Source organism: Fusarium proliferatum (assembly GCF_900067095.1).
Source record: "Fusarium proliferatum ET1 genome assembly, contig: FPRO_scaffold010, whole genome shotgun sequence".
In the NCBI taxonomy this organism is placed as follows: domain Eukaryota; kingdom Fungi; phylum Ascomycota; class Sordariomycetes; order Hypocreales; family Nectriaceae; genus Fusarium; species Fusarium proliferatum.
The window spans coordinates 1,301,112-1,328,742 of NW_022194799.1; the positions used below are offsets into that span (position 1 = coordinate 1,301,112).

The 27,631-nt window shown below is 49.1% G+C and overlaps 8 protein-coding genes across 8 annotated transcripts; 4 read left to right on the forward strand and 4 right to left on the reverse strand.

Annotated features, from left to right (window-relative positions):
* Positions 1-295: 295 nt before the first annotated feature.
* FPRO_11883 (uncharacterized protein) lies at positions 296-5,057 on the reverse strand (the record flags this gene model as incomplete). Its single annotated transcript, XM_031221406.1, has 5 exons — positions 296-931; positions 989-1,598; positions 1,662-3,304; positions 3,410-3,617; positions 3,679-5,057. 5 exons carry the CDS (start codon positions 5,055-5,057, stop codon positions 296-298), a joined length of 4,476 nt encoding a protein of 1,491 aa, XP_031086968.1.
* Positions 5,058-7,197: 2,140 nt separating this feature from the next.
* On the reverse strand, positions 7,198-7,903 carry FPRO_11884 (putative ribosomal protein L12; the record flags this gene model as incomplete). Its single annotated transcript, XM_031221407.1, has 5 exons — positions 7,198-7,211; positions 7,264-7,588; positions 7,641-7,761; positions 7,812-7,845; positions 7,900-7,903. 5 exons carry the CDS (start codon positions 7,901-7,903, stop codon positions 7,198-7,200), a joined length of 498 nt encoding a protein of 165 aa, XP_031086969.1.
* A 404-nt stretch (positions 7,904-8,307) lies between these two features.
* FPRO_11885 (putative SEC23) lies at positions 8,308-10,939 on the reverse strand (the record flags this gene model as incomplete). Its single annotated transcript, XM_031221408.1, has 7 exons — positions 8,308-8,332; positions 8,388-8,587; positions 8,634-9,728; positions 9,784-10,260; positions 10,316-10,610; positions 10,668-10,798; positions 10,847-10,939. 7 exons carry the CDS (start codon positions 10,937-10,939, stop codon positions 8,308-8,310), a joined length of 2,316 nt encoding a protein of 771 aa, XP_031086970.1.
* A 482-nt stretch (positions 10,940-11,421) lies between these two features.
* On the forward strand, positions 11,422-12,435 carry FPRO_11886 (uncharacterized protein; the record flags this gene model as incomplete). The annotated part of the gene is made up of 1 exon (XM_031221409.1): positions 11,422-12,435. One exon carries the CDS (start codon positions 11,422-11,424, stop codon positions 12,433-12,435), a length of 1,014 nt encoding a protein of 337 aa, XP_031086971.1.
* Positions 12,436-13,195: 760 nt separating this feature from the next.
* FPRO_11887 (uncharacterized protein) lies at positions 13,196-16,923 on the forward strand (the record flags this gene model as incomplete). Its single annotated transcript, XM_031221410.1, has 3 exons — positions 13,196-15,384; positions 15,440-16,146; positions 16,199-16,923. 3 exons carry the CDS (start codon positions 13,196-13,198, stop codon positions 16,921-16,923), a joined length of 3,621 nt encoding a protein of 1,206 aa, XP_031086972.1.
* Positions 16,924-18,560: 1,637 nt separating this feature from the next.
* FPRO_11888 (uncharacterized protein) lies at positions 18,561-20,511 on the reverse strand (the record flags this gene model as incomplete). The annotated part of the gene is made up of 2 exons (XM_031221411.1): positions 18,561-20,245; positions 20,298-20,511. The coding sequence occupies 2 exons, from the start codon at positions 20,509-20,511 to the stop codon at positions 18,561-18,563; spliced, it is 1,899 nt and encodes a 632-aa protein (XP_031086973.1).
* A 494-nt stretch (positions 20,512-21,005) lies between these two features.
* Positions 21,006-23,762, forward strand: FPRO_11889 (putative subunit of pre-replication complex; the record flags this gene model as incomplete). Its single annotated transcript, XM_031221412.1, has 3 exons — positions 21,006-21,078; positions 21,142-23,674; positions 23,729-23,762. The coding sequence occupies 3 exons, from the start codon at positions 21,006-21,008 to the stop codon at positions 23,760-23,762; spliced, it is 2,640 nt and encodes an 879-aa protein (XP_031086974.1).
* A 1,059-nt stretch (positions 23,763-24,821) lies between these two features.
* FPRO_11890 (uncharacterized protein) lies at positions 24,822-26,351 on the forward strand (the record flags this gene model as incomplete). The annotated part of the gene is made up of 2 exons (XM_031221413.1): positions 24,822-25,122; positions 25,216-26,351. 2 exons carry the CDS (start codon positions 24,822-24,824, stop codon positions 26,349-26,351), a joined length of 1,437 nt encoding a protein of 478 aa, XP_031086975.1.
* Positions 26,352-27,631: the final 1,280 nt, after the last annotated feature.

The following is a 27,631-nucleotide window of genomic DNA, read 5'->3' on the forward strand; positions in this document are numbered from 1 at the left end:
CATGACATTGTAATGCATCGACTCGACGAACTGGCACTTCGAGAGGATATGTCAGAAACTCGAGCCCCATTTGCTGTGAATGAGAGAGAACTACCCGTCTGCGACGTCGAAATAGCAAGAAAAACACCACAACGCCATCCTGAGACATACCTCAATAGCATGTTCCGGCTTACCCACACACATCATTTACACATTCAATACCCCCGACTTCTGTCAGATCCTCGAGTATGTATATATATAGGTACCTTTCCGTCCAATACCCGCAACACCGTGAACTGCCTCGCTCATCACCTATTCATAGATAAATGTCGCCGCCTTCGCCAGCAACCCATCGTTGCCACGCTTGCTCATAGGCTGTCTCAACGTCATTCACCCAACGCTTCGTGTCGAAGAGCCCGCAGTGCCATTTACTTTCCCATAACAACTTGCGTACATCTGCCAAGCGGCCATCACCCTGACCATAGCCGTCCGCGCACATGGTGTAGCTGAGGCCGCTGGCGAGTTCAACTGCGCGTTGCTCGTACTCTTCTTCACTCGCGGCGATCAGCTCTGCTGCAGCCTCTCGGCCTTCGTCTGATTTAGGTAGAGCGCCCTTCAAGATTGATGCGGCCATACGAGAGCACATCTTGTATGGGTATCGAGGAAGCGTGAGCAGGGGTGTGCTTGACCAGAGAACATCTGCCGCTGTTGTATGGGCGTTGCACTCAGGGGTGTCGAGAAACAGGTCACACACACGAGCCCTCGAGATATGCTGACTCTTTGGCGCTACATCTGTGAAGATCAGACGACTGGCCACTTCTTCGCCAGCCCAAGCACTAGCAGTTCGCCGTAGATTAGCTTCCCCGAGTTCCGGAAATCGAAGTAGCCATATCACTGCCTTTGGCACCTGTGCCAGAATTCTAAGCCATACTCTAAAGGTTGTAGGCTCGATCTGTTCGAGATCAGTCAGTGAAACTCCGGTAAAGAGCTGGATGAGTGACGGACGTACCTTGTATAACTGGTTGAAATTGCCCATGATGATAGTGTCATCACTCAAAGCAGGAAAAAGCTCTTTTCGCATCTTCCAGCGACGCCTCTGCTCTTGTTCCCAAGTAACCGACCGTTCACTTGCATCGCATGACTGAGCGTGATCGCAACAGAAGAAAGTATCTCGGCAATAGATGATATTTTCCGAGTACATCCAGTCTTCCTCCTCGCCCTCCGTGTCGTCCTTAAAAATATCGGCGATATCGAAGTTTCCACGCCAGGGCCGTAGGGTCTCCGGCGGAATGGCTGTGCTATCGGCCAGGATATAATCGCACCACTCAGCACCCAGAGTGCCGGCAAAGCCCATGAAGGACATCTGGACTGGGGCGGGTCGTGCAGCAAAAATTTCGTTGCGTGCCCCTCTCGTATAGCCGTTGAGGTTGACAAGTATATGAATCTCGTCCTTGATGATTTGCTCTACCAGTTTATCTGCGGGCCAACTGCTGACATCACGAAAAACAGGAGCCTCTCTTTCGATCTGCTGTCGGTGGACAGATCGGTCGCTTGCGGTTGTAGCATAGCAAATAGCGCGTGCCCGATTTGGATTGTGAAATCCAAATACTGATTGCATCCTAAATTCCGACCCGTACGCGATTAGAGACTCGGAAACACACTCAAAAGACGGGAGATCTTACAGGTGAGCCAAGGGGTGATTGTTAAAGTCCGAGGATACGTATCCTATATTAAGGTGTGGGTTAGGGGGAGGCGGTGGGGGATAGACTGTGGAAGGGAGCCATGGCAACCGTAGTGTTGAACAAGATATTCGAATGCCATTGCGCTGAGAAATTACTCGAATGTCCTTTGCTGATAGGGGGCATGTGAAGGTATGAAAGGGTAGGACGGTTGGTGCTGAAGGAACGCTAAGCCCGCTGGGTAATCGAAGCCGAGTGTACTTGGTCTGTGTTTGGCTGCCAGAGACGTGCTGATCCCGATACCATTTCCATTGCGTTGCACGAGCTGCACGCTCTATCAAACGTATGACGCGTGAGCCCTCCCATGGTTTGTTGCTCCATCCCCTGAGAGCTTGCTCGAGGTCGAACGATGTGACCAGGCCCAGGTCCTTAATCTGCCGCGTAAACGAGGCGATTTTCTTCTCATCGAGAACCCCCTGACCCCAATGTGATGCGTCACCCAACTGGCGATTGATAATCCGTACGACACGCTTGACAAGGCCGCTGTCACGGCCGAAAGAACGGGCATCAATGAGCAGACCCTTGTCATCCACGTGCCATCGATCGTATTTCCCGGATTTCAAAATAACCCCGCCGCGACCTCTCCAGTCACAAACAGAGTTGAGAGCTGTAGAAAGACCACATACGGCTTCAGCAAAGTCGGGGTTAGAGCTTACAGCGCGTTTGTAATACGTTATTGCATCGTTGATGCGTCCCCTGTCCTTGACAGCATTGGCGAGGTTTGTCAAGGCGATATCAAAAGTCCCATCGCACGCCACGGCCTGTTCATACATTTGTATCGCAAGATCCAATTGTCCAATGTCCTTGAGCAGACTTCCCAAGTTAGTGTGTAAATGGACATGCTTGGGATCCAGGCGTAGGCCATAGTGATAGTACGCCAAAGCCAAAGCCAGACCGCTACCTGGTACTATACCGGGAATGCTCGAATGGGCAGGCACATCAACATTCGGAGTCGGGGGATTTGATGCTATCTGTTGAACACCGGCGAGGAGGATGCCAACATTGTTAGCCGTGGAAGGGCTTTCCTGAAGTGAAAGTGATAGATAGTATAGGGCCAAGATATCTTCAACCCCAGAAGGGCGTCGTAGAATGTTCGGGGTTCCTTGCCCACTTGACAAAGAATCTTGGAATATCTTAGCCAAAGATAACAGCGAATTGCTCGTGGTCTGCACAGCAGCTCGCTTAGTTGAGCCTTCAGCTACATGCTGCAGTCCCGGTAGAGAACCGGTGCCGCCAAAGACGAGCTGTGCAGTATGACGAGCCCTTTCAGGAGGGAGTAATAAGGGCCGAGTACCGTGTCTAGCGTTCCTATGCGAGACTGGATTTTCTGTTGGAGATAAGGCAGTCTGGATTCGACGAACAAGATCCTGTATACTAGTCATTTGGCGACCTACGCTGATCAACACAGCCTCTTCAAAAGCCTCTGATGCTCTGTTCACATCTTTGAGACTGTATAGCATGGTTCCCTTCGCATGTATGAGAGCCAGGACACGCCCATTCTCTTTCCCATGAATAGCATAGCCACTGGATGCAAAACCAGGAGGTTTCACTAGTTGGTCGTGAGATCCGGCTTGCTGATTCTGTGCCTATCTCATGTCAGTATTCCCACAATACAGGCGCTATGCACCCTGCCAAGGCCTATAGTAAATAGCATGCTGGCTGCTGCCAATCATTTCTAATGGGTTACATACCGGCAATACCCTTAGAGCGCGTTGAACGTGGTCGATGATCTCGACAGCCTCTTTGCTGCGCTTTTTGTAAAGAAGTCCAACAAGATGTTCAACAGCTTCTAAGTACCTAGGCTGCACTTCCACAGCTCTGATCCAGTGTTTCTCGGCCTCGTCTTGGCGGCCGAGACAGTAAAGAGTGGCCGCTTTATTCGTAATTGCCTCGACATGACTGCAAAAGAGTCAGAACAATGAACAGCCACTTGACAGTTCACGTGGGAGAAGAGTTTTACCTCGAGTCAAGGGCGGTAATTCTCGAGAACCATTCCAACGCCTCTTGATATTGATCTAGACCATAGTGCAAACACCCCCCTAGCATTATCCCGTCGATCCAGCTCCAGGTACTCTGTTCGCAAAGACTGCTGAGCATATCTAGAATAGACTTTGCTGCCGCGAAAAGTGTTGAATTACCCGTGGAAGAATAACTGTTATACGGCCCCTGAAAGTAAGGTACCACATGTCCCCTTGACTGGAAGTCTTGGTACGAATCATTCTCAGAGGAGTTGTTGAATAATGTAGGATCTTGTCCAAATGCGGCTTCAGATATTCTCAAGGAAGGTTTCGGAGGTTTAGGGTAAACGAGAAGCCTAGGGGACGTGTTGTGGCCTACTGCTCCTTTGGAGCCCTGCGGTTTCCGGATAGTTTGTGCGTATGCCAGCAGATCAACGTAGACCCTGTGCGCCTGTAATAATACTTTCTCTCTGAAACCTTGCTGGCTGCTCATATGAGGTGGCCGAAGATATGATTGTGTTTGCATGCCCGAATCGAATCCAGGATGATGCTGAGTTTCCGAGTCAAAGCCTGAAGCAAAGGAAGAACGACGCGCGAAGTCAGAACCACAATGCTGCTGGAAAGAGCGTAAGTCCTGCGGCTGAATGTGCCTTGCTGAGACAAGGTCAGGTCGACCATGATAATTCCATGGCGTATGCATGCCTGGTTGACCGAAAGGCAGCGATTCGTTCATGACTATGGGGGGTGGGCAAAATGCCCTGACATTGTACTCGTGAGCTCGTATTATTGGTTGGTAAAGATTAGGGAATACCCCCGGCGCTTCAGGCTGGCCTTGAGGAATGTACTGGCCTTCGGCTTGATGAAGGCCATAATGATTAGTAGGAAGTGCACCACGATGCATTGCCGTATCGCCTCCATAAGCCCAAGTGGAAGATCCGGGACGGGCTTGCAGGTCATCGCTGAGGCCAGTATTGCCGACCGAAGAGGGACGGCGGTAGTCGATGCTCCCATTGTAATGAGATTGGCGTATAGAAGGGCCCGTCAGGGGAAATGCCGTAGCCGTCGCTGATCGAGGTAGAACTAAATGTTTTGAAGGCGGGGGACCATGGGAGAACAACGACGGTGAGCCGTCATATCCGGCATCGACAGTACCGTTTGGTGTCTTTCGTCGTAAATGATGCTCTTGGCGTGGGGGATAAAGAGCTGAGCCATACGGGATAGTGTGCCGGTGAGGTCGAGAGGTGCGAATCGCGAATGACTGCTGATATGGCGCCGGGACATTGCGAGGGTGATGGTCGTCAAAAATGGCGTCGTCGTTATTTGGGAACGTTGAGAGGGTATCGAGATTCGACTGCGGCGGCGTCACCGCGTGAGGGGACATTTGAAGGAGAGGTAACATGACAACGGGGTATTTTGGCGAGGAAACAAAACTGACTGAAAACGCAGGACAAAAGACACCGATTGAAATCTGTAGGTCATGGCCTGTTGGTTAAAGGGCATGGCTGGCGGCTGCGCTTGGTATTGAAGTGTCGAGTTGATTGCTGACAAGCATCTGGGCGAGTGAGAAAGGCGAGTGTAGCGCCAACGACACACCAAAGAACCAGAAAATTCAAGCTGTTGCGAGAGAGCTTTGCGCTGCCTTGAAACCAGCAGAATGGTCTTTGTGTTGGTGAGTAAGAGTGAGGGAAAGAGGGAGGGCCAGGCGTTTCTAGGCGACTCTGGTAAGCAGTGTCTATCGATTCTATCGCAGAGGGACCGAATATCAAGTCGCACGAGAAATCACTATCGCGTTCATCGTCTCACAAAGAGGTTCTGATTGCAGTGATAGGGAATCAGAGTATAATGACAGCCCCAGATCCCTAGATATTGGTCAAGTAAATGCTAAAGGAGGCTTTCAGGTCAATATAAGCAGAACAAGCAGTTGACAAGAGAGAGCTGTACCGGTAGTGGTACTACTAGGCAGGTTAGGTAAGTGAGGTTATGGGCACGTTGCTCGCCAGGCAGTTAGCGCCAGGTTCAATGGAGCAAGGCCCGTGGTTAGTGGAGAACCTGTGACACCGGGGGGGGGGGGACAGGGCGTCCCACATTGGGGCGGGAGAGACGGAGTCACAAAGGCACCTCACCTCAAACTTGGACACCACTTTGCCTGTGATGCCCCTCAGGGCATGCATGGATGGAAGGGGAGGAAAGAAATCTGGGAGATATATCTCAAATGACACAAATAACCAGTCTTAAGGAGACCTAAAAATACACTAAAGCTACCTGAATATTTTTATCACTTAGAATAGAGAACCCAAGTTTTCTTGCTCCCTGAGGCCCCTCTCAGCCCGGCTTGTACCATAAGCGCGGACAGACCATTCCCTTCCATCCATCCACACTCATGCTTACCTACACTGCCCACTTCCCCAACCAACAACAACTCGAACCCCAGATAAAGATTGCGTCAATTTACCATTTGACGCAGATAAACAACTCGGCGCAGAGCGGGAAGAAAGTATGGACCAAGGCAAGTATTTGCAAATTGAATCATTGAGTACATACCAAGCCAGTATTGCTCCCGTCCTTGTTGAGCTGCATGTAATGTACCTAAGGTATGTAACGCACATACAGGGGCCCTGCGCTATGAGGTTGCTGCAGCATGTCCTGATAGTCATTGGATCCATCAATCATCCATGCCAGCATGAGGCGTTGGAAATGGGGCCTCTGATCCCACCCGTGCCCGTGGATGCGAGTGATATTCTATGAATACCCTCAGATGCGACGAGACTATTGAGGATATCCCCCATCGTACCACATCGCTGGTGTACTTGCCGCATGTGGATAGAGTCTCGGCATTTTATCCATTCAACTCAACTCAACTGTATCCTTCTCACAACCCTGAAGATTCCACATAACTTGATGTAGTCTCGTAAGCAAGTAGATCAGACTGAAGGTGTGCTGCTTCAACTGATTCATGATTGAAACCTTGGTAAACTTCATGGAGAACTGGCACTCTCAATGGTGGAAACAATGTCACGCAGGTTATGCCATGAAAATGATTACAGCTACCACAAGTATGACTTGATTCAAATTCTTCCCGGTTAGATTAGATAGATGGTATCTTTCTCAATGCCTATTTCTACCTTACCTATTCGAGGAGACACCGCGAGTAAGAGCTTGTGCAGTCCAATAAAGTGGCAGGGAGATGTTCTCGAAATAAATGGAAGGGAATTTTAATTGGAAGTCCTGCAACTCTGTATTGGAGATTCTGTGTCATGTGGCCATGATGATGGACCGCTACATCCACAAGAGCTTTATCGCTAGTATGTCGCGGTGAGTATTGGGCCTAGGTTCCTCTCCCTTGCACAAAAATAGAAATAAACCACGGGGCAGGATGGTAGATTTCAGAGTGAGTCAAGGGTTCATAATTTCGAAGCATATCACAGGGACTGGACGGAAATAATGTGTCATGGCCATCGATCATTGAGTCTATTTTTTGTTTCTCATACTGGTGGGATTTTTGAATAGGGCGCGAGAAACATTTACTCCTCAGGGACTATTCCCATATTAGCATAATGGTATCTCAAGGAGGGGGCACCAAGACTTACTATCGATGTCTCCGCTGTCAATGGCCTCGATGATAGCCTGGGGAGGCTTGCCGTCGACCTGGCAGCCAACACTGTAGGCGGTTCCGAGAATCTCCTTGACAGTACCAGAGAGCTCCTTGGCGAAAGACTTGTATCGCATGGTGCGGGCGATCTCGATGATCTCGTCAAGGCTGACAGACTTGTTGTGCTTGATGTTCTTCTCCTTCTTGCGATCACGAGGAGGCTCCTTGAGAGCCTTGATGATCAAGGAGGAAGCAGTGGGCACAACCGACACGGCGGCCTGACGGTTCTGGATGGTGAGCTTGACAGTCACGCGCAAGCCTTTCTAAGGACAATTGTTAGTGTACTTCAATATGCAATGGGATCGAACACCATACCCAGTCGCCAGTAGCCTTGGCAATGTCTTCTCCGACCTTCTTGGGGGAGAGACCCAGAGGACCGATCTTTGGAGCAAGGGCAGAGGAGGCACCGACCTCACCACCAGTGGCGCGGAGGTGGCTGCAAAATGTCAATTTCATGGTGTCCAAATTCTGCGAATGACAACCTACATCACCTTGACCTCATTGGGATCGAACTTGGGAGCTGTTCATCGTGTAAGCAGAATGATCGTGCCTGATGTTCTGGAGTGAGACGAACGCATTTTTGTGTCGTGAAAGTCGGCAGAGGCTCGAGGTTTGCGTGCCGGAAGTATGGAACAGGCAGGTTGATCGAAAAGAAAACTTGAGGTTGTCGCGAAATATCGAAACTAAAAATGCAGGATGTGGGCCCCACATTGCCCTAAGCTGCCGAGTCAGCAAGCATCACGTGCTATCATCTTCCCAAATAGTGGAGGTGAACTAAAGCATCACAACGCAGCGAGGTACTCAAGATTATAGATCGACGAAGGGCTGGCCTCGGATTTTGATTAATTGTAATGCATCTTAACTAATATTATGGGCTTATGAGAACTACGTGGTCACTATCTACACCCCATCGTAAGACTCGAATTTCCATTGACTTCTTGAGATGGCAGTAGGTGTGCGATACAGCCGTTCGTTGGCCACCTCAATTGGTACCGCTCACAGCAAGCCTAGAAAGTTTGTTAGCTCACCTCAGTATGTGCTACCTACTGGGTTCAAACTTACTTCATCAAGTGGTCCATGAAGGTCTGTAGAGATACGTCGTCTGTGAAAATTGTCTGAGCAGTGGTGGCTCCTACACCACCATATGGACCAGTGGTGTGTGTAGTAGACGGGTTAAGCTTGGACAGGAGGAATCGAGCCTGAGAACCGCCAGCATCGCAAACAATGAATCGAGGAAGAGGAAAGCGGTCAGTGATGAGATCCTAGACAGGTTAGTGACCGATTGAGAGTGGTCGAGAGTGAACTTACGCGAGCATCCTCCTTGGGTTGTTCCAACAAACCAGCGAAGTTCTCATAACCTTCTTGATCTTGGTAACCAGCCTTTCTCCACTCTGCAATTGTTTCACCGTGGAAGATGAGAATGTGGAAGAAAGTATCGAGAAGCAGAATGTGAGTTGGTTGGATAGAGGCCGAGTCCAAAAGAACTGGCTGGCCGCCATCCTGGTCGAAGGTGTAGGAGTCCAGGGTTGGCTGAATCATCACGAGTGAGTTACTAACATCTTCATGGTTGAGCACGTGGCGGTAGAAGGCTGTTTCGTCTGGAGAGTTGTTGAAAACCTGCAGGAACTGGCTTCGTCTGAGATGGAACATGAATTGAGGGTATAACGTAAAGTTCTTCTCCAGTCGGAAGGATGAAGGATCATCTTTCCTGTAGTCCGCGAATCTGGAGCAGAGGCGAATCAACATTCTGTCAACCCAGCGTAGGACATCAGGGCCATCATCAACCTCGGCCTTGAACACAGCAATTCGTGACATGAGGACAGCGGCGGCCTCTTGGTCGAAGGACTGCGCGATTGCTGGGTCCCCAGCAGGGCTACTAAGGTTGCGGGCGACAGTGGTGACGCGGAGGTGGAACTGACCCGACGAGTGCTGATAGTACGTCAGGAACTGCATCATGCCCTTCTGCGGTGCTTGTTGATGTGTGGCAGGACCTTGGCCGGCAATCTCGAAGTAGATACCGTAGCTCGATTTGGGGTCGATGCCGCACATCTTCCAAGAACATGTGTTGCCAATTCCACATTCAGTCTCGCCCACAGAGATCGACTTCTTGTTGAGAGAGACTGCGTGTCCAATGAGACCTGTGACCTTCAGTTCCTTTGTGGTCAGAACTTCCAACACTGCGTTGAAACCCATGAGTAGATTATCATCGCCATCCTTCTCAAAGATTCGTACAAATGATTGTTTGAACATGGAAGAAGTGAAACTATCAGTCAGAATCATATGACCACCGGTTGAATTACATAGGCCCTTCATTTCGAGGAGACCGACCTGATCCAGACAACCAGCAAAAATGTCAATAATGTGACCATTGTGTGCCGTTCGTTTGGCCAAGTTCTCGTAAAACTATAATGAGACGATTAGAATGAGCTCAAAAGAGTGCAAGTACCGAATGACGCACCTTCAGAGCCTTTTTGTAATACTTAACGTTGTCCCGATCAATATCATGGTGGGATCGGATAGGCTCTCTCAACTCGGGCCCCACGACCATGCCAGGGCCTTCAGTAGCAGGGCCTCCAGCAAATAGCATGATGCGCCCACCTGCATTCTGGAAAGATGACTCCAAAAGACCGACGGCAACGCTGAGGGCAACTCCGGTGCATCGAAGGTTACGCCTGTCATTCGCAACTGGCCAGGGGTCCTTTTGAAGGGATTCGAGAGCCTTGGTCAGCTGGAACTCGGCCTGCTGGACAGGGAGGAGGAAGCGAGATGCCGGGCCGGCAGGGAATGGGCGACCAGGCTGAGGTTGCATGCCGGGCCGTACGCCGGAGGATGATAGACCAAGCATCTCCTGGACTTGCTTCGCAGCATATTCTTTGCTACCTCGGAAAACATAGGATTTGGCGCATTCCTCGTAGCCGATCTCGTGGACATGAGCCTGTATAGGTATTAGTGGTATAACATCTGGATGGTGAAAAAAATGAATGGCATACCATTGTGCCATAAGTGATGAGACCAACAAGAGCGTTCTCGGGAAGCAGACTCAAACTCATCACAAGCGATTCTTTCAAAGAGGCGAGGCTGTCAGCCTCCTGGCACATATCGACGACATAGAGAAAGATCGGGGGCGCGGGAGCAGGTCGTGAGAGGCGATATTCTATCGTGGTATTCGCAGGGTGAAGTTCGGGGGGGATAGCGTTTGCAGTTATGTCCTTGTAGTGAGGTGGAAGCTGATTTCTCGAAAGGCAGAAAGGACAGATCCAAACTCTGGCACGAACATCGACTTGACTTCAGTATCAGGTCAGCTCATGAAACTAGAACAATCGTTTTCAAAGGGCATCGTACCAGAACGGGTTCAATACAGAGCGACAGGGCTGTTTGCATGTGACGGGCTCGAAATGGAGTAGAGGAGTATCGGGCTTCTCCTTTAACGGGGTATAGAGAGCGCCGATGGGCACGACGAGTCTAGAGGCTTCCTGTATAGCGTGAGCTCAAGATGGAGTGTTATGAAGCTGTAAACATACCATACGGGAGCTGGGAAACACATTCCAGCTCAGACGGACACCATCGCGGTCCTCGACCTCGCTCCATTGCTCCTTGAGCGTCTCGTAATCCATGGTTGGGGTTGGCTAAGTAGCAGGCGCGGGGCGGAACGTTGAAGAAGTTATTATAGGAATTGAAAGAAATGCAGATGCTGGACGCTGAGATAGCAACCAAAGCTAGGTTAGTAGGGATGGAGCTATGTGTTCACAACAAGACTCAGGCTCTGGCCAGGTTCCAGATTGACGACCTAGGTAAGTACCTAGTGGGGCAAGGCTGAGAGGTGGCGCTCGGTGCCCCGATAGATAATTAGTATTTTAGGCAGGTAAGGAAGGTAAGAACCATAAGTTTAGGTAAAACTTCCAAAGTAATACGGGGTAACTTTTCTTTGATTATTCTCAAATATTGTATAAGAATATTGCTATTTTCATATTTACTCTCCAAAGTTGATCAAAACATTCCATACATCTTCACTTACCTGAAGGGCATTGCATTTATTTTATAGCCTACTGACCAATATCTCTTATCCTTAATCTTCTTGTCTTCCTACATACTACACATGGAAAAGTCCGCAGCAGTCACCGAGCCTGAGCCATCGTCACCCGTCACAGTCTTGACCGGTGAGACTCCAGAGCATCATGTAACACTACCGCCTTATTCTGGACCTTCTGTCTCATCAAGCGCTGGTTCCGCCCCGGCCTCACAAGCCACAGCAGCCCATAAAGGCCCAGCACGCTTTCCTGGATTACCGCGGGTTGATTACCGTCTTTACTCTCCTCCTCTCTTCAAACTCTCCAACGACTATAAGACTCTCTCATCGCGTGCGGAATATCTATCGGCCAAGCCTGAGGCGCTTATCGCTCTCATCCGCACACAAGCCTCGGTGCCTCCCAAGCCCCAGATTCACATTCGTGGTAGTCGGGGGCGCAAAGTCGATTTTAACATCAAACTTAACCTTCTGAGCCTGCTAGTCCCAGATGATGATAACCAGCGTTTAGACTATATTCGATGTGTTGGCGATGGGGAGCTAGCTTATCGTGGAGGTCTCAAACCTGATGTCCTACCCGAAGTCGGCGATGCTGGGTTGGACGAATGGTGCCGCCGTTTCATTCAGGATCCTGCTTCTGTCAAAGTCTTCACGCTTGAACGAGTGGTCACAAACCTCGATACGGCATGGCTTGAAGGACAGTTCCGCAGCCTCGTGGCAGCACTCAACTACCGCGGCGTAGTTGATGTCAGCTTCGTGGTTACCCATAGTCGTGTCGTGATACAGAACCCGGACAAAGTCAATCAGTTCTTCACAAGTGTGACCAGCCTGTTCTCTGGCAAGCACAAATACGAAGTGGTCAAAGCCGTCTGGCCATTTGCTACAGCGAAGAACGGGGAGCCTGACAGAAGGTGCATTGTTCAGAGTGAGGAAACTTGGTGGAGAGAGTGGAGGGATCCAATCAAGTATGCTATCTCACAGAAGCGTCACGGTTGGGTCACAGTCGAAGACAAGCTTGAAGCTCTAATGGAAGGTAAGGGGCATGAAACAGGAATTATTGATTGGGGGCCGGAGAACATGGGATAATGTGCTATTGCGGAATCTTGATGAGCTGTTCGTCAAGCGAACGGCTGACTGTTCCAAGGACTGCGGCATTGGCCCTTATTGATGTTGTAGTATTTTAAAATATGGTATTAATAATTGACTCATAAGTGCCTAAGGACAAATGCAATCCTGATGATACAGTGCCTTTTGCTTAGTATCAACCCAGGGAAGGTCTATAGCCAGTCCGAGGGGAGCAAGAAAACGTCGAACCTTGATATAGGATGTCAAAATAAATCCAGCAAAAGGTATCTTAAACTTGGGCTAAATTGATACTAAGTTACCTAAATCTTTTTATCATCCGAGATTTTTTCCCTCCCTACCTTCGTCAGCTGAACATGTCTTCAGTTGACGAGATCGATATTCTTCATAATCATGTATAGCTCACAGTGAGTCACACCGCAGGCTTGCTCCGCCACGGGTCAGTTTGAAGTTGACGCCTGAAATTTATGAGTCAGTGGCCATATATCTCTGTATCACCTGTCAGCCTTGTGAAGTGAAGATGAAGCATTAAAGAAGTAAGGCAAGCCTTCTTTTTGTTAGTAACTTCATTGATCCAACAATACGCGAGACGACAACCCCTCCGCTGATCCTCTCTACCTTATCTTACCCCTGCAACGTTAGCAGGGACCCCCCACTACACTTCAAACCCAGCCTATCTTCTTTGAGGCATAGCGCTTCTAGTTCACATAACATCATTCAGCTCATATATACCCGGAATCTGGAGGAGAATCTCATAAAAGTTATGGAAAAGACAGAACAAACATCACTGTATGGGTTCGACTCGCACGAGACTGCCCTATGTGTTATCCCTCCTCGTGGACTTTGGCCATCAGTGGATCGCCTGAGAAGTCTTTATGATAAGGCATATTCTGCGTGGCCTCCCCACATCAATCTTATCTACCCATTTGTCCAGCCTGAAGTGTTGGGGAATGCAGCTCAAGCACTCGAAGGGCTTGTGATACAAGATCGGGCTCATCTTGCGCTCAATGTCGCTGACTGTTTCAAACATAAAGGCCGCAACACTGTTTTTCTGGGTTCAGACTCAGAATCTACTACAACCGAGCTCTCAAAGATCAGGGATATAATCTGCAATGCTCTTGGCCGTTCACATAGAGCTCGAAATGAACGCTTCGTTCCTCATATGACCATCGGTCAGAGTGAAGACGCCTCAGCTGCCCCTCATCATTTTCTCCTCGAAAAGGCCCGCCTCTTGGCACCGATAGAATGGGAAGTGAAAGAAATTGCTATTCTTATCCGCGATGGCGCACTTGCCCAAGGCGGAAGCGGACCACGGCCTATGAGGCTTTGGGGGACTCTAGATCTTGGATTGGGAATCTTCCGTCGGATAACACCACCTTCAAGTTTCAATGATCATCTAGACAGATTGTCTACTATTGCCTTCCAGCCATGCTATCACTCAATCCAGTCTTCAGGGGTCTGGGAAACGGCTGAGTCGACAAACACATCTCCGGATACAAACGAGGTCATCCTTGAACAATTGGTTGTTGCTTCTTATAATGTTTTGGCAGAGTTTGAGTGGCCTCCTCAATCATATCGGCATCCAGCTCTGGTGGAAAATCTGCTCTCAGCTCATGCTGCCGCCGATATTGTTGTTCTCCAAGAAGTCACAGACCATTTTCTTCCTGACCTCCTCGCCAACAAAGATATACGTAGTCGCTATCCTTTCGTCACTCATGGGCCTCCAGATCATCCCGGTATTGGGCCACTACCTAGCCTCCTCAATACTGTCATCTTGAGTAGATTTGAGTTTGAATGGCACTATCTCCCATTCCATAGGAAGCACAAAGGCTGTACCGTGGCCCGGTTTCCTGGCATCGGTACAAGAGATGCTGACGATGGAAAATTCAAACCTTGGATCCTTGTGGCGTGTCATCTGAGCCAAGGACTCACTGACGGCGCCGTCGCCACCAAAAAGAAAGAAGTCCAGAAGATGCTCGATTATCTGTCTGCTACCTTTCGGCAACATCCATGCATCATTGCTGGGGATTTCAATCTTGCGACTTCAACTTACACCATAGATGCTGCCAAGAAAAATAATGATATTTCTGCCCAAACTGTTCGTCAGTTGCGAGATATCGACCGGGCTATCTCGGATTCTGACTTCTTAGATACTTGGCTGGCAACGAGACTGGAGTCAGGCGAATCTTCAGACATAGCCAACGAGAAGAGGAACGTCTTAGACTCCTTCCAGGGAGAACAAGGGGCTACTTTCGACCCACTGACAAACACACTGGCGTCTCATCTCGTTGGAAATGGGCTGAATAACAGACCGCAGAGATATGACAAGATCCTGGTCAGGGCAAATGGCCACTATAACCCGCGTGGTTTCAATACGTTTGGTCAGACAGCCTTCGATTCACCAGAGAAGAGTGGTCCCACATACGCCAGTGATCACTGGGGCATAAGATGCCTTCTGGTAAAGTCGTCGCCCTCTGATATGTCTCGATGTTGTGTCCCTGAGATGAAAATTGCACTTCGACAACCTCCTCCTGGCTTGGCTAACAGCGAGAGCTTGGAGGACTTCTTGGAAGGACATGGATGCTTGCCTAATGAGCGGGAGAGGACCAACCGGGGTGAAGCGATTAAGACCCTTGAAATGGTTCTTACAGATGCTACGTCCTCGATTCCAGAGAATGAATCCCGATGTGGGCCTGCATTTATTGTGGTCCCAGTTGGCTCTTATGGCCTCGGCGTCTGGACAAGTTCTTCTGATATCGACTGCCTGTGCATTGGCCCATTCAGCTCAAAGACATTCTTTGCATTGGCTGTTCAAAGGTTAAAGCGAGCAACGACCTTGGGCGTCAGAATCTTGCGACGAGTCAAGGCCAATTCAGGTAACATGCTGGAGTTAGAAATCAATGGCATCAAAGTCGATCTCCAGTATTGTGCAGCTACATCGATAGCCGAAAGGTAGTATTGGCTGATGTCTATATTCAAAATGGAAACTGCTAATTCGCGGATATAGATGGCCTGAAGTTATGAAGCGCCCAGCCAGCGACCCAGCGTTTGCCTTGTCTTTCCAGGCACTTGCTAAGCTTAAGCCTATCCGCGATCTGTTCTACCTTCGCCGCTCACTTCCAGATATGGTACAGTATCGAATGGCGCACTTGTTCATCAAATCTTGGGCCCAGGCGCGAGGTATTTATTCGGCAAAGTTTGGATTCCTTGGTGGTATTCACATAAGCGTCCTCCTTGTTCCGGTCTGTAAAGCACTGGCTTACGAGAATGAAACTGTAACCCCAGCCGATATTGTCGTCACATTCTTTCATCATTACTCGGAGTTCGACTGGAAGAACTCGATGGTCTTTGATTCGTTCTTTCACAAAGAATTGAGATATAACCGAACATTCCGAGAACCCCTCTGCCTGATCGGTTGGCATGCCCCAGCGCTCAACACTGCTCCTGTCGCGTCTATCCCAACAGTGGCTACCATTTCTTCTGAATTTGGTCGTGCCAAAAAGTTGCTGTCAGATGATGACTGTACGTGGAGTAAGCTACTGGGTATTGAGCCCGAGACAGCTCTAGGATCAGTTCAAGCCCCAGCATCTACGGAATTTTTGCATGCATTCAAAACATACATCAAGATTGATGCGCATTACTGGGGCCCGTCGCAGGAAAAGAGTTGTCGCTTCATCGGCTGGCTTGAGTCGCGTTGCGTTATGCTACTAGTTGGTAGGGGACGTTTCTCTCGTTTGGCAAGACGTATCATGTTGACATTGTCTAGATATACACAGGAAACTGAAGCACCTGCTCGCACGCATATGGCCATCTCGTTTCTTGGATGTATCTGCTGGAGCAGAGACATCTGGCGCTGAGTATCATGGTTGTTACCTCATTGGCCTTGCATGGGACGATGGCTCAAACAAAAAAGATGCCAAGGAGGTGGGTATGGTCATGCAGACAGTGCTACAAGAATTTGAAGCGAGGATTCGCCGAGACGAGAAGTACTATGACTCCCAGTTCTGTTGGATGAGTGCAACTGTCGCGAGGGCTCATGATCTTGGCTCATTGGAAGTCGATCAGAGTCTATGGGGAGAATATGAGGGCGAAACAGACGATGACGGATCCGATGAAGAGCTTGAAGAAGAGGAAGATTTCGACGATGCTGAGGTGGAATCAAAAGGGCATAAGAGCACAGGGCCTGGATCCCGAGCTGCGGTTGTGGGCAAGACACCAGGGTTGGGCAAGTTTCGCACAGCTGCAGATGTGCTCAACCGGCTTCGCTGGGACCCCAACTTCGATTCAGGCGACTACATCATCGGCTACGAGGACCGCTTCCTGGGAGCTCGTGAGAGGGCAGTGGAACATTGGAAGACGGAGCAGACTGATGAGGAATTTATCCCGCAGCACCGCATACTCTACTTCAAACGGAGGGAGGACAATGCCATTGTGTGGGAGCGACGGACGCGAATCGACGAGATCTTTGGCAGTGGTGTCAAAGACCGATAAGTGAATTCTGCCTGTGCATGACTTGTCATAATCGAATTAAGGGTCCTCAAATCACAGCAGAGATCGACACAGGAACATGGATCTGGTCTGACAGAGAAGCGGGCTAGCGCGTGTGAAGTAAATTCGGCGTGCTGCGAGACAGATGGATATGATGCATGTGCATGAGCTAGATTAAGTAAAATACTTATTAGATTATGTATTTACATGTTGTGCCGAATGGCAACAAACAACTTGCTCGTATCTAGTTTCGGGCACCACTGCATGCATGGTGAGACCCGAGCGAGGCCCGAGAGTGGTATCCTGTCATTGTAGGGACAGCGTTAAGCATCATGGGATAGTATGTGACAATCGGTTACTATCACCCAATAACCTCGAAAATAAGCCTCATCATCGCCTTTGCGAGGCCAGGTAATTTACAATGGGGGAGCCTCCGAGGCCCAAGACATATAGGAAATGCAAGATATTGGGCAAGCAGAGTGAAGGAAGATGCCAGCCCACTCACTCACTTGTGGGCTCTCCAAAAGGGTCGGTTACCAGATGACAGCTGCCATCTACTGGGAACCAGGATTCAAGTCCCAAATGGCGTGGCGCCAAATTCCAGGAGACTGGACTAACAGTCGCATCACATGCATGATGACGATGACCTCTATGGCTGGCAGTTGAAGGGTTGCTCTCATTCTCGCCGTGGTGAAGGTAGTATAAAGCTGTGCATGATGACGCGCTAGGTACGTGGGGGGTGGGACTGTTTCATGTTTCAATCCATCCGTAGAAAGAAGGCAGTAAAGCCCCCCTGCACATATCTCCGGTCCCTCCCACATACGAGGACCACCTCGACTCGAATTGAAATAGCATCAGCCTCACTTTCGGGTCCACGGATAAGACCATCGTGGCATTGCTGCTCAGACCCTTGAGGATGGACAGAATATAAAGCTTCTGGAACCGTTGATCGGTTCTCCTTCAGGCCTTTGAAGCAAAAAGCACTCCATCTCAACTTGAGTAACACCATCCTCCCCACAAGGGCCAAGTGACTTACACAAAACTCTCAAATACTTTCTCAGCACCTCCACAATGGCCGTTGTCGAATCTCAGGTGCCTGTCAACAGTTGCTGTACTGCGTGTTGCAAAGCAAACGATCTCGGAACTCACGACTACTGCGGCACATGTCCCAGGTGTCCCTCCTGAGGACTCTGCGACTCGCTAGCCGCTTCTGTAGCCTCAACAAACCGGCCAGAGGACCAAACAATCTTTTTTTTTTTTTTTTTGGCTGCGTTGCTGTTCTCAAATCGCTTTTGCTCGACCCCTGATTTGCATGGCTACCCAGGATCTTGAAGAATCGCCAGATGTTGAAGTTGGATTGAGCATGGCAGTAAATGAGGGGGGACATGGCATAGCCGGTGAATAAATCCTTCAGGTTTCATACGCTGTGCCTCGGGCAAGATCGGGGAAATCGGTTGGTTGGGTGAATCAGGATGGTGACAAGATATTAATGATATTCATCTAGGATAAACATCCTTGCGACAAGAGCGGAACTGCTGCTACAGGTCGGCTAGCAGCATATGTCGTTCCATTCCTCATCAGCGTGTCCTCGTCCATAGTGCCTAAAGGTCCAGGCTCACGATCACCCCTTTGCCCTATGCTCAGGAAGCCAAACTGGAAAATACAGCGGCAATGGAAGTCTTATCATATTTGACGTACTTGCCCTTGCCCTTGTCGATTTCGTGATACCGGTCCCAAAACCGCTCGTAGAGAGGCTGTAATTTCTGGCGGATGTCCTCCCCAAACATTCGCCGGACTTCCCGCTCCATGCTGTATGATTTGTGTCGAGAAACCATGTCATCAAATGCGCTATTGAATTGTGTGAACTTTTCTTTGATCCTGTCCTTGTCTTTGCTTCCCAGCCCTTTGACGATCGAAGTAGAGTCCACAGGTCCAGAAGTTGGACGATGCGCACGATTGGTATGCACAGTGTCGAACAGGTGGACGGAAAGGTCTTTGCAAACATCCGTATAAGCCGCCGTTGCCTTTTTGCGCCACTGGTCGAGAACATCAAGTTTGTTCTCAAGCAGCCCGCTAAGTTCTGAGCTCTGAACCATTCTTCCAATGATAACAACGCTGTTGGCCAGGAATACCCCAGCAACAGCCCTATTCTTCATGAGTACGCGCGACTTCTGGTCCAAACCAGATAGGAGCATTTCGATGGTATCAGTGCAATAATGCGAAAAGATCTCTTTACCGTCCGCTCCTATGTCAAAGGATGCTAGACTGGGGATTGCATCGGTCGAGCGTCCGCTAGCTGCCGCGTTGGAGCTCCATCCACCGTCCCCTAATGATATCATTATGCTCGAGATGGGGCGTAGAAAGTGTACCATCGTCTGAAGGCGCTGCATTGTCTCCGAGACGAGGGGTATAGGAGCGCCATCTGACGGTAACATCTGTAGCATGCTGATCTTGCGCCTGGTCTCATCAAGGAGCTCCGCAAGGGACGATTTGGCAGTTTCTCGAACAGGCTTCAGGGCTGCAGCGAGTGCCCCTTTCAATTCTCCGGTGCGTGTTTCGAGCTTGCCTGAGAGAGCCGAGATGATCTCGGTGATTTCATATGCCAGATAACAGTCGGTGTTGAGGTGACTTTTGATATGAGCATTGAGTTCACGCAACGTTCGTGCAAGCTCAGCCATCGCTGCCTGGCAAGTTGATTGGAAGACCACGCCCCAATCCTCACGCGAGAAGACACTGCACACATTGTCGTATTCGGAGACAAAAAGGCCCTCCATAGCTTGCGAGTAGGTCCCTATACCGTTGGTCCCCGCACGGTAGACGGCATCTGGGCTCTTCTTCTTGGCGGTGTTGACACTTGCGGCAGCAAGGTTGGCCAAGGATGTTGAGAGGTATGGGCCGCGTACCTCTGCATATATATGGGCGAGCTCAGAGGATCCGCTGTGGTGACTCTCAATGACATATGAATAGACCAGACCGAGCCGGGCTATTTTGTCCTGAGGCAGTGTTGGGAAAGCCTTGTCCTTTGTGATAAAGTGCAACGGCTCGACGGATCGGGGAGTCTCAGCGCGCAGCAGTGTTTCGAAATGGGATTCCAGCTGACTATTGCCAGACTTGATGAGTCGTGTTAGATCGGCCATCGTTTGTTGGTTGGCGCGCAAGTTGGAGGCTTTCATCTCGTTCAAGGCCTTCCCTAGGCGTTTGATAGAAGCCAGGTAATTAGAGAGGCCAGCCTTCTCAGGACCGACTCGAATGATCTGCTCTTCGTCATTTTTGCTATCTGCAGGTTGGCGCAATCGGTCAATAGCGGCCAGGACTGAATCAACGTCTACCCAATGGTTAGTTGTCAGCATTTGCTGGACATGGAGTCTGTTTCTTACTATTTCCCAATATCTGCAGTCGCCTGGTCTCTCCATTCAGAGGTCCTGCAACATCTTGGACACTCTTCCCTGTCGACTCGAGTCGGTTCAGGCACGATTGAATCTTCTTGGTCAATTGCGTCGTCTTTTCGAGCCGCGAATTGAGAACGTCAACCTCAGCCCTTGCTTCTTCATCTAGAGCGGTATGCAAGTTGCCAGAAAGCCCGACCGACATTGTGTACGAACACCGGTGAATAGCATCCGTTCAGGGAGTGGGTTGGCTTATATGTGGTGGTATAGGAAAGACGTCGTAGGGGAGAGATCACTAAGGTTGAGAGTTATGAGTACTCCACGTGGAGGACCATGGGAATCCCAGCATAAGGCAATAGCATAGGTAGGTTTGGCGTATCCGTATGTACTTCCCTCCTAAAGACCAGGACCATAGGTCATTACGGAAACTGGACTAGCTCCCTGACGAAATAGGGTCCAGCGTAGCCACACATCAGCCACCTCTGAAGGCCAGGTTTAGCTACCACTTTACGCGAAAGAGACGCGTTCTTCCCAAGGGAGCGCGGAGCAAATTCGAGCAGCCCCCTAGCAACGCCCCGCCTGGTTTACTTTCACCCCTCGATCTGATTACCGTTCAGTTGAGGACGTTAACTAGGTTCCATATCGGCATCACTTTTGACCAAGTCGCCCATTGAAACGGCAATACAAGGAACCGCCGACATGGACTCTTTTATGCTTCAAGATGAAGGCGTGCGCGATCGCATACGCCAAGCGGAGGAATTCCTTGATCCCAGTACGTCCATCGCCCGTTCTGCAAAAAGATCGATCGTTGTGCCTGGCTAACTCTTTTCTGCAGATGATCCCCAAGTCCGAAGTTATCGATCCGATATCATTCTTATGCTACAGAAGAACCAGCGTCGATTGACCGTTAATCTCGATCATGTGCGCAACCACAGCCCGGACCTCGCACAGGGCCTCTTACAACAACCCTTCGATTTCACTCTGGCTTTTGATCAAGCCCTGAAGAACATCGTCCAAACCATTCCACAGGCACGACCTGACCAGACCGCAAAAGACACAATTTATTACTGCGCTTGGGCTGGCAGCTTTGGCTTGAACGCTTGCAATCCCCGTACATTGTCGTCTCACCTCCTCAACTACATGGTCTCTATCGAGGGTATTGTGACTCGATGTTCTCTCATCCGCCCCAAGGTCGTGAAGAGTGTTCACTACAATGAGAAAAAAGACATGTTTCATTTTCGCGAGTACCAGGATCAGACCATGACCAACGGTGTTACCACTTCAAGCGTCTACCCTCGCGAGGACGACGACGGTAACCCGCTTATTACAGAGTATGGCTTTTGCACATACCGAGACCACCAGACCATCTCTATCCAGGAAATGCCCGAGCGAGCACCCGCAGGGCAACTCCCCCGCGGAGTCGATGCCATTCTAGACGATGACCTCGTCGACAGTGTGAAGCCCGGCGACCGAGTGCAGCTCGTCGGCATTTATCGAACGCTGGGTAACCGTAATACCAATCACAACAGTGCTCTCTTCAAAACGATGATTCTCACGAACAATGTTGTCTTGTTATCTTCAAAGTCCGGAGGTGGTGTGGCGACTGCAACCATTACTGATACCGACATTCGTAACATCAACAAGGTGGCCAAGAAGAAGAACCTTCTGGAGCTGCTCTCTCAATCACTTGCCCCCAGTATATATGGGCACGATTATGTCAAGAAGGCCATCTTACTCATGCTTCTGGGTGGTATGGAGAAGAACCTCGAAAATGGAACACATCTGCGTGGAGATATCAACATTCTGATGGTCGGTGACCCGTCCACTGCTAAATCTCAGCTGCTACGTTTCGTCCTCAATACTGCACCGCTCGCGATTGCGACGACTGGTCGTGGCTCCTCGGGCGTTGGTCTCACTGCAGCAGTAACTTCTGATAAGGAGACGGGTGAGCGCCGACTGGAGGCCGGTGCCATGGTCATGGCTGACCGTGGTGTCGTTTGTATCGACGAATTCGACAAGATGTCAGACGTTGACAGAGTTGCGATCCATGAAGTTATGGAACAGCAGACTGTTACCATCGCAAAGGCGGGTATTCACACATCGCTGAATGCTCGTTGTAGTGTTGTTGCTGCTGCTAACCCTATTTTCGGCCAATATGATCCTCACAAGGATCCTCACAAGAATATTGCGCTGCCTGATTCTCTACTCTCACGTTTTGATTTACTGTTTGTCGTCACAGATGACATCGAGGATACGCGAGATCGACATGTGTCAGAACACGTCCTTCGTATGCACCGATATCGCCAGCCAGGAACTGAAGAAGGCGCTCCTGTGCGTGAGCAAGGTGGGCAGTCCCTGGGGGTCTCGGCTTCAAATCAAACTGAGTCCCTGGGACCAACTGAAGTTTACCAAAAGTATGATGCAATGCTACATTCTGGTGTCACAATCACATCTGGTCGCGGTACAAACAAGAAGCCCGAAATCCTTAGCATCCCGTTCATGAAAAAGTACATCCAATATGCCAAGACGAGAATCAAGCCCATTCTGACACAAGAGGCTTCTGACCGAATCGCTGATATCTATGTCGGTCTACGGAACGACGAGATGGAGGGCAACCAGCGAAGGACCAGTCCTTTGACCGTCCGTACTCTGGAGACCATCATTCGTCTTGCCACAGCACATGCCAAATCCCGCCTATCAAATAGGGTGGAGGAGCGCGATGCGGCTGCTGCAGAGGGTATCTTACGCTTCGCTCTTTTCAAGGAAGTTGTTGAAGAATCGCGGAAGAAGCGGAGAAAGACCCAAACGGTTGACTTTGCATCATCCAGTGACGAGAGTTCCAGTGATGATGAAGATGACGATGGTGACATTGCCAATGCCACGCAATCAAACAGGTCGACTTCGAGGACTACACGCAACAGTAGTCGCCTTCAAGCGAGAGAAACCAGTGACACTGCCCGGTCCAGCAGAGAACTTGATGCTCCTGAGGATGACTCGCAAAGCACATTGCGAAGATCTAGCCGGCGAACACAAGACCAGTCACAATCGCAGGCTTCATTTGCATCCTCAATTCCAGCCTCTCAGCTACCATCCTCGAACCAGCTAGAGTCGCAGGATGGCGACGAGGACCTTGCCAGCGGTGCTGCAGCATTGGCAATTGACGATACTCCCATCAGCTCTGAGCGACTGACAACCTTCCGAACAGCCCTTGGTCAGCTTCTCAACACAGACCTGTTTGAAGATGACGCGGCCGAGCTGGATGCAGTCGTGGAGGCGGTGAATAAAAAGATTGGGAACCGTCGCGATGCATTTGATAAAGGAGAGGCCACAAAGGCGCTCCAGAAAATGGGAGAGGCAAACCAGATTATGTAAGTCTCTTTATTGCAACCACCCACGCGTTGACCTACTAACATTCATTTCAGGTTCACGGAGGGAGATCTTGTGTACAAGATCTAAATCTTGTAGCGTGTCAGCAATACGAGGCAATCGACTGGCGTTGGTGGGATTTGTTTTGGTGCATCTATTGGTTGGCTTGGTACTACTATGAAGTTGATAACGACATGGATGGACACGAGGTTGGTCGAGTTATGTAGGTAGTTAATGATTGGTGCCAGGTGAATAGAATTCCGCAAGGTCTGTAAGGGTCTCTCTCAATACCTTCCTTAATCGAGACTTTGATTGAACAATTTGTGGACAATGAGTCTGCCTAATAACCTACCTAGGTAGTACTCCGTAGGTACAGATGGTCTGAGCTGAACCCAGAGGAGGAGGAATTGACCAGGATAGGAGAAACTCAAAATTTCCTGTAAATATTGAGCCACGTATCTATTGCTCAGGATGTGACACACAAAGAGTCTTTGATTGAATTCATGAGGTGCATTTTTTATCAGCAACCGTAAGGTCTGATGATATATTCTGTTCGCTCCACTACTTACCTTATTAGGTGCTGACCTACCTACCTACTATATACCTACTAGGTAGGTAAAGAGGACACCTTCTGTACGTAACCTTCCATCCTTACGTGTACCAACCTGGGCAGCAGTTCCCGTGTGCCCAACCCACCACGGACACCGCCTAAACCAAAGTCAGCTAGAATTGCTCACTCATCCGTTCCTTTAGAAGTTGGTCCATCTCTTTCTTTCTCGGCAACTCTGGCCTACCCACCTATACAACGATTCTATAACTGAATCACAGCTTAACTACCTATACTAGAGTCACAGTAGTTCCCAGCAAAGAAACTGACCCTGGTACGGCAAAATTAAGAGTCTGGGCCCCGGGCTGTTTCTTACGATCCGATTCGCATTCATACTCAACACCCTGACCGCAAACTCCACCGACTGCTGAATATTTCTATTCCTGACCGGTCTATGAGCCGAGACTGTACAGTCCCGTGGTAGAAAACACCTTTATTCATTACCGAATAGCCAGTGTCTTTATAGGGAGTTTCTGCCAGTTCAAGACCTGTCTCGTACCCTTCCACACAACTGGTCATTACCTTACCACCTCACAAGCATCATGGCAGATGTAGCCGAAACTCCAGAGATTGGGCTGCCTACTGATAGCAAGGAAGCTGCTGTTGTAGAGGAAGAGAAAGACTTAGACCAAACGAAATCCGATGATGCAGATGAACACAAAAACGGTGATGTATGTGCACCAGGCACTGAACCAGCACCTGAACCAGAGGCAGGGCCAAGGCCAGAAGCAGATAATTCCCCAAAACATCCCCCGTTGGCCATAATTGAGGGCAAGGTCAGCGACTCATCAGGCGAAGAAGCTGTCCCAATCGATTTTGTTACGATGGGCATGTTTATAATTGGTGAGAAGATTCATTAACCTACCTTAGCCAGCGCCCTTGTCTACAAAACTGCTCCGTTGCTCAGATCAGACACTAACTAACTCGACCGGAAAGACGATATCGACTTCATTCCGCCAACTCCGCCTGTCAAAGACATCCTTGGTGGCGCTGGCACCTACTCAGCCCTTGGGGCTCGCCTGTTCTCACCCCCACCCAAATCTGCTTCAGTTGGCTGGATTGTCGATCAGGGCTCGGATTTCCCGCCATCTCTCTCTACGCTCATCGATAGCTGGTCCACCTCGGCTCTGTTCCGTCATGACGGGCTTCGTTTGACCACGCGAGGTTGGAACAGCTATGAAGGCACTACCGAGAAGCGAGCTTTCAAATACCTGACTCCCAAGAAGCGGTTGACTGCTCAGGATCTGACACCACCGCTGCTTAAATCACGGTCGTTCCACCTGATATGCTCCCCAAATCGATGTAGGGATCTTGTCTCCGAGATCACCTCACTTCGAAAGAAGGTCGTGCCCCTTGAGACATATACCAAACCCATCTTCATCTGGGAGCCTGTGCCTGATCTGTGTACCCCTGACGAGTTGCTCAATTGCACCAACTGCTTACCTCTTGTCGATATCTGCAGTCCGAACCATGCAGAATTGGCTGGGTTCATGGGTGACAGTGGACTTGATCCAGAAACAGGTGAGATCTCTACCATTGCTGTAGAAAGGGCCTGCGAACAGCTTCTTGCAAGCATGCCTCTGCAGTCATTCTCTCTTGTTATCCGTGCTGGCGAGAAGGGATGCTACATCGCCAAGAATGGAGGAAGAAAGCGTGGCCGTGACCCCAAGACGACCAAGCGACGAAAGAAAGATTATGTTAGGGGTGGCCTTCAGCCAGACACGGATATGGAGGCTTTGTTTGCCGGCCTTCTCCAAGATGCCGATGGTATTGTGGCTCGCGAAGAGATCGAGGTCGATCCTGGTGTCGAGAAATGGGTTCCCGCCTATCACACTGATCCATCCAAGGTTATTGATCCTACGGGAGGTGGGAATACCTTCTTAGGCGGCCTCGGTGTGGCTCTGGCCCGAGGCGAGAGTCTTGAGGACGCTGTAGCTTGTGCCACTGTTGCCGCAAGCTTCGCCATTGAGCAGGTCGGTGTTCCAACGATTGGTAGAGATGCTGAAGGCCGCGAGGCTTGGAATGGACATAATGTTGAGGACCGTCTCCGCGAATTTCGCAAACGTCTATGAATGAAATGAAACATTGGATATACTATATCATAAACTATGTTATAAAATTACGATGGGTTATAGGGGATTTAGAATAATAAGAATAGAGCACATTTGTATGGGTGTTTAGTCTTGAGCCAGTCACGAAATATAGGTAGTCCAAGCAACCCATTTCTATGGAAGGTCTACGGAGTAGTACCTATCTAGATGTCCGGGTTTGCGTCTGTTATATCAGTCGGCGCTAGATTGCCTGGTTCCGGCGTTGATGGAATGCCTCCCTACGTTTTGTATGGACAAAGGCAAGTTGCTGCGATCCTTACCCAGCTTGGGAGGTGTTTAAATCTTGTCATGCCCCTCTAGGTTAGCCACGTCTTTACCTAGAGCTTGGCCGATTTCTGAAATATATAGGTTTAAGGTGAAGATATGTATTTGCCTCTGGCTGCCTAGCCAATCGCGCGACCTGGGGGAGCCGGGTGAGCTATGCCGGTGCTGGCTCACCCTATACCCTCCTTCAGGGTGAGCCAGACATACACGCAGAATATGGCTTAAGGCTAACACGAAATTAATTTATGCTATCGCGTATTAGTGTATTTAATTGGCTTCTCTATTACGTCACGGTAATTGCATAATTTAAACGCATGTTGATACGCGCCGCTTGCATCCTTACCTCTTTCCTTATCTTAAAAGGACAATTACATTGCCAGAACTATTAACTATTAATTTCTCTTATATCCTAATTGACTATCATTTAATTGCTTATTAAGTGAAGTTATCTTCTATATTATCCTTTATTAATAACCACAAAATGCTTACTGGCTGCAATAAGTCTCTAGACCTTAAGAATAGCTATAGTAATTACAAGGCTTTAGTAAAGACACTTAGGTATATATGTAATAGTCCTTAAGCAGCCAGATAGAATTATTTCTAATATATTTTTTTAAGTTTATATATTAGCCTTAAAAGGTATTTAAGTATCTTTAAAGTCTACTATAATTTAAATGTTTTTTACCTCTTAAGTAATAAAGCTTTATTAAATTAATATTATTAAATTAGCTGCTGGATTATAGCCTACACTTAAATATACTTAATTTAGCTAGAAAGCCTTACTTTTTAGCTAGCTAAAATCTTTCTTTTATAACCTATTAAAAGTTATATTAACCTATACTATATTTTAATTATTTAATATATAATAAGTTATTTAATTTAAATACCTTTATATTATAGCTGCCTTATTATAATATCTATTTAAAAAAGCCTATAGCTACTTTAATACAATAAAGTATATTAAATAAAAAATAATT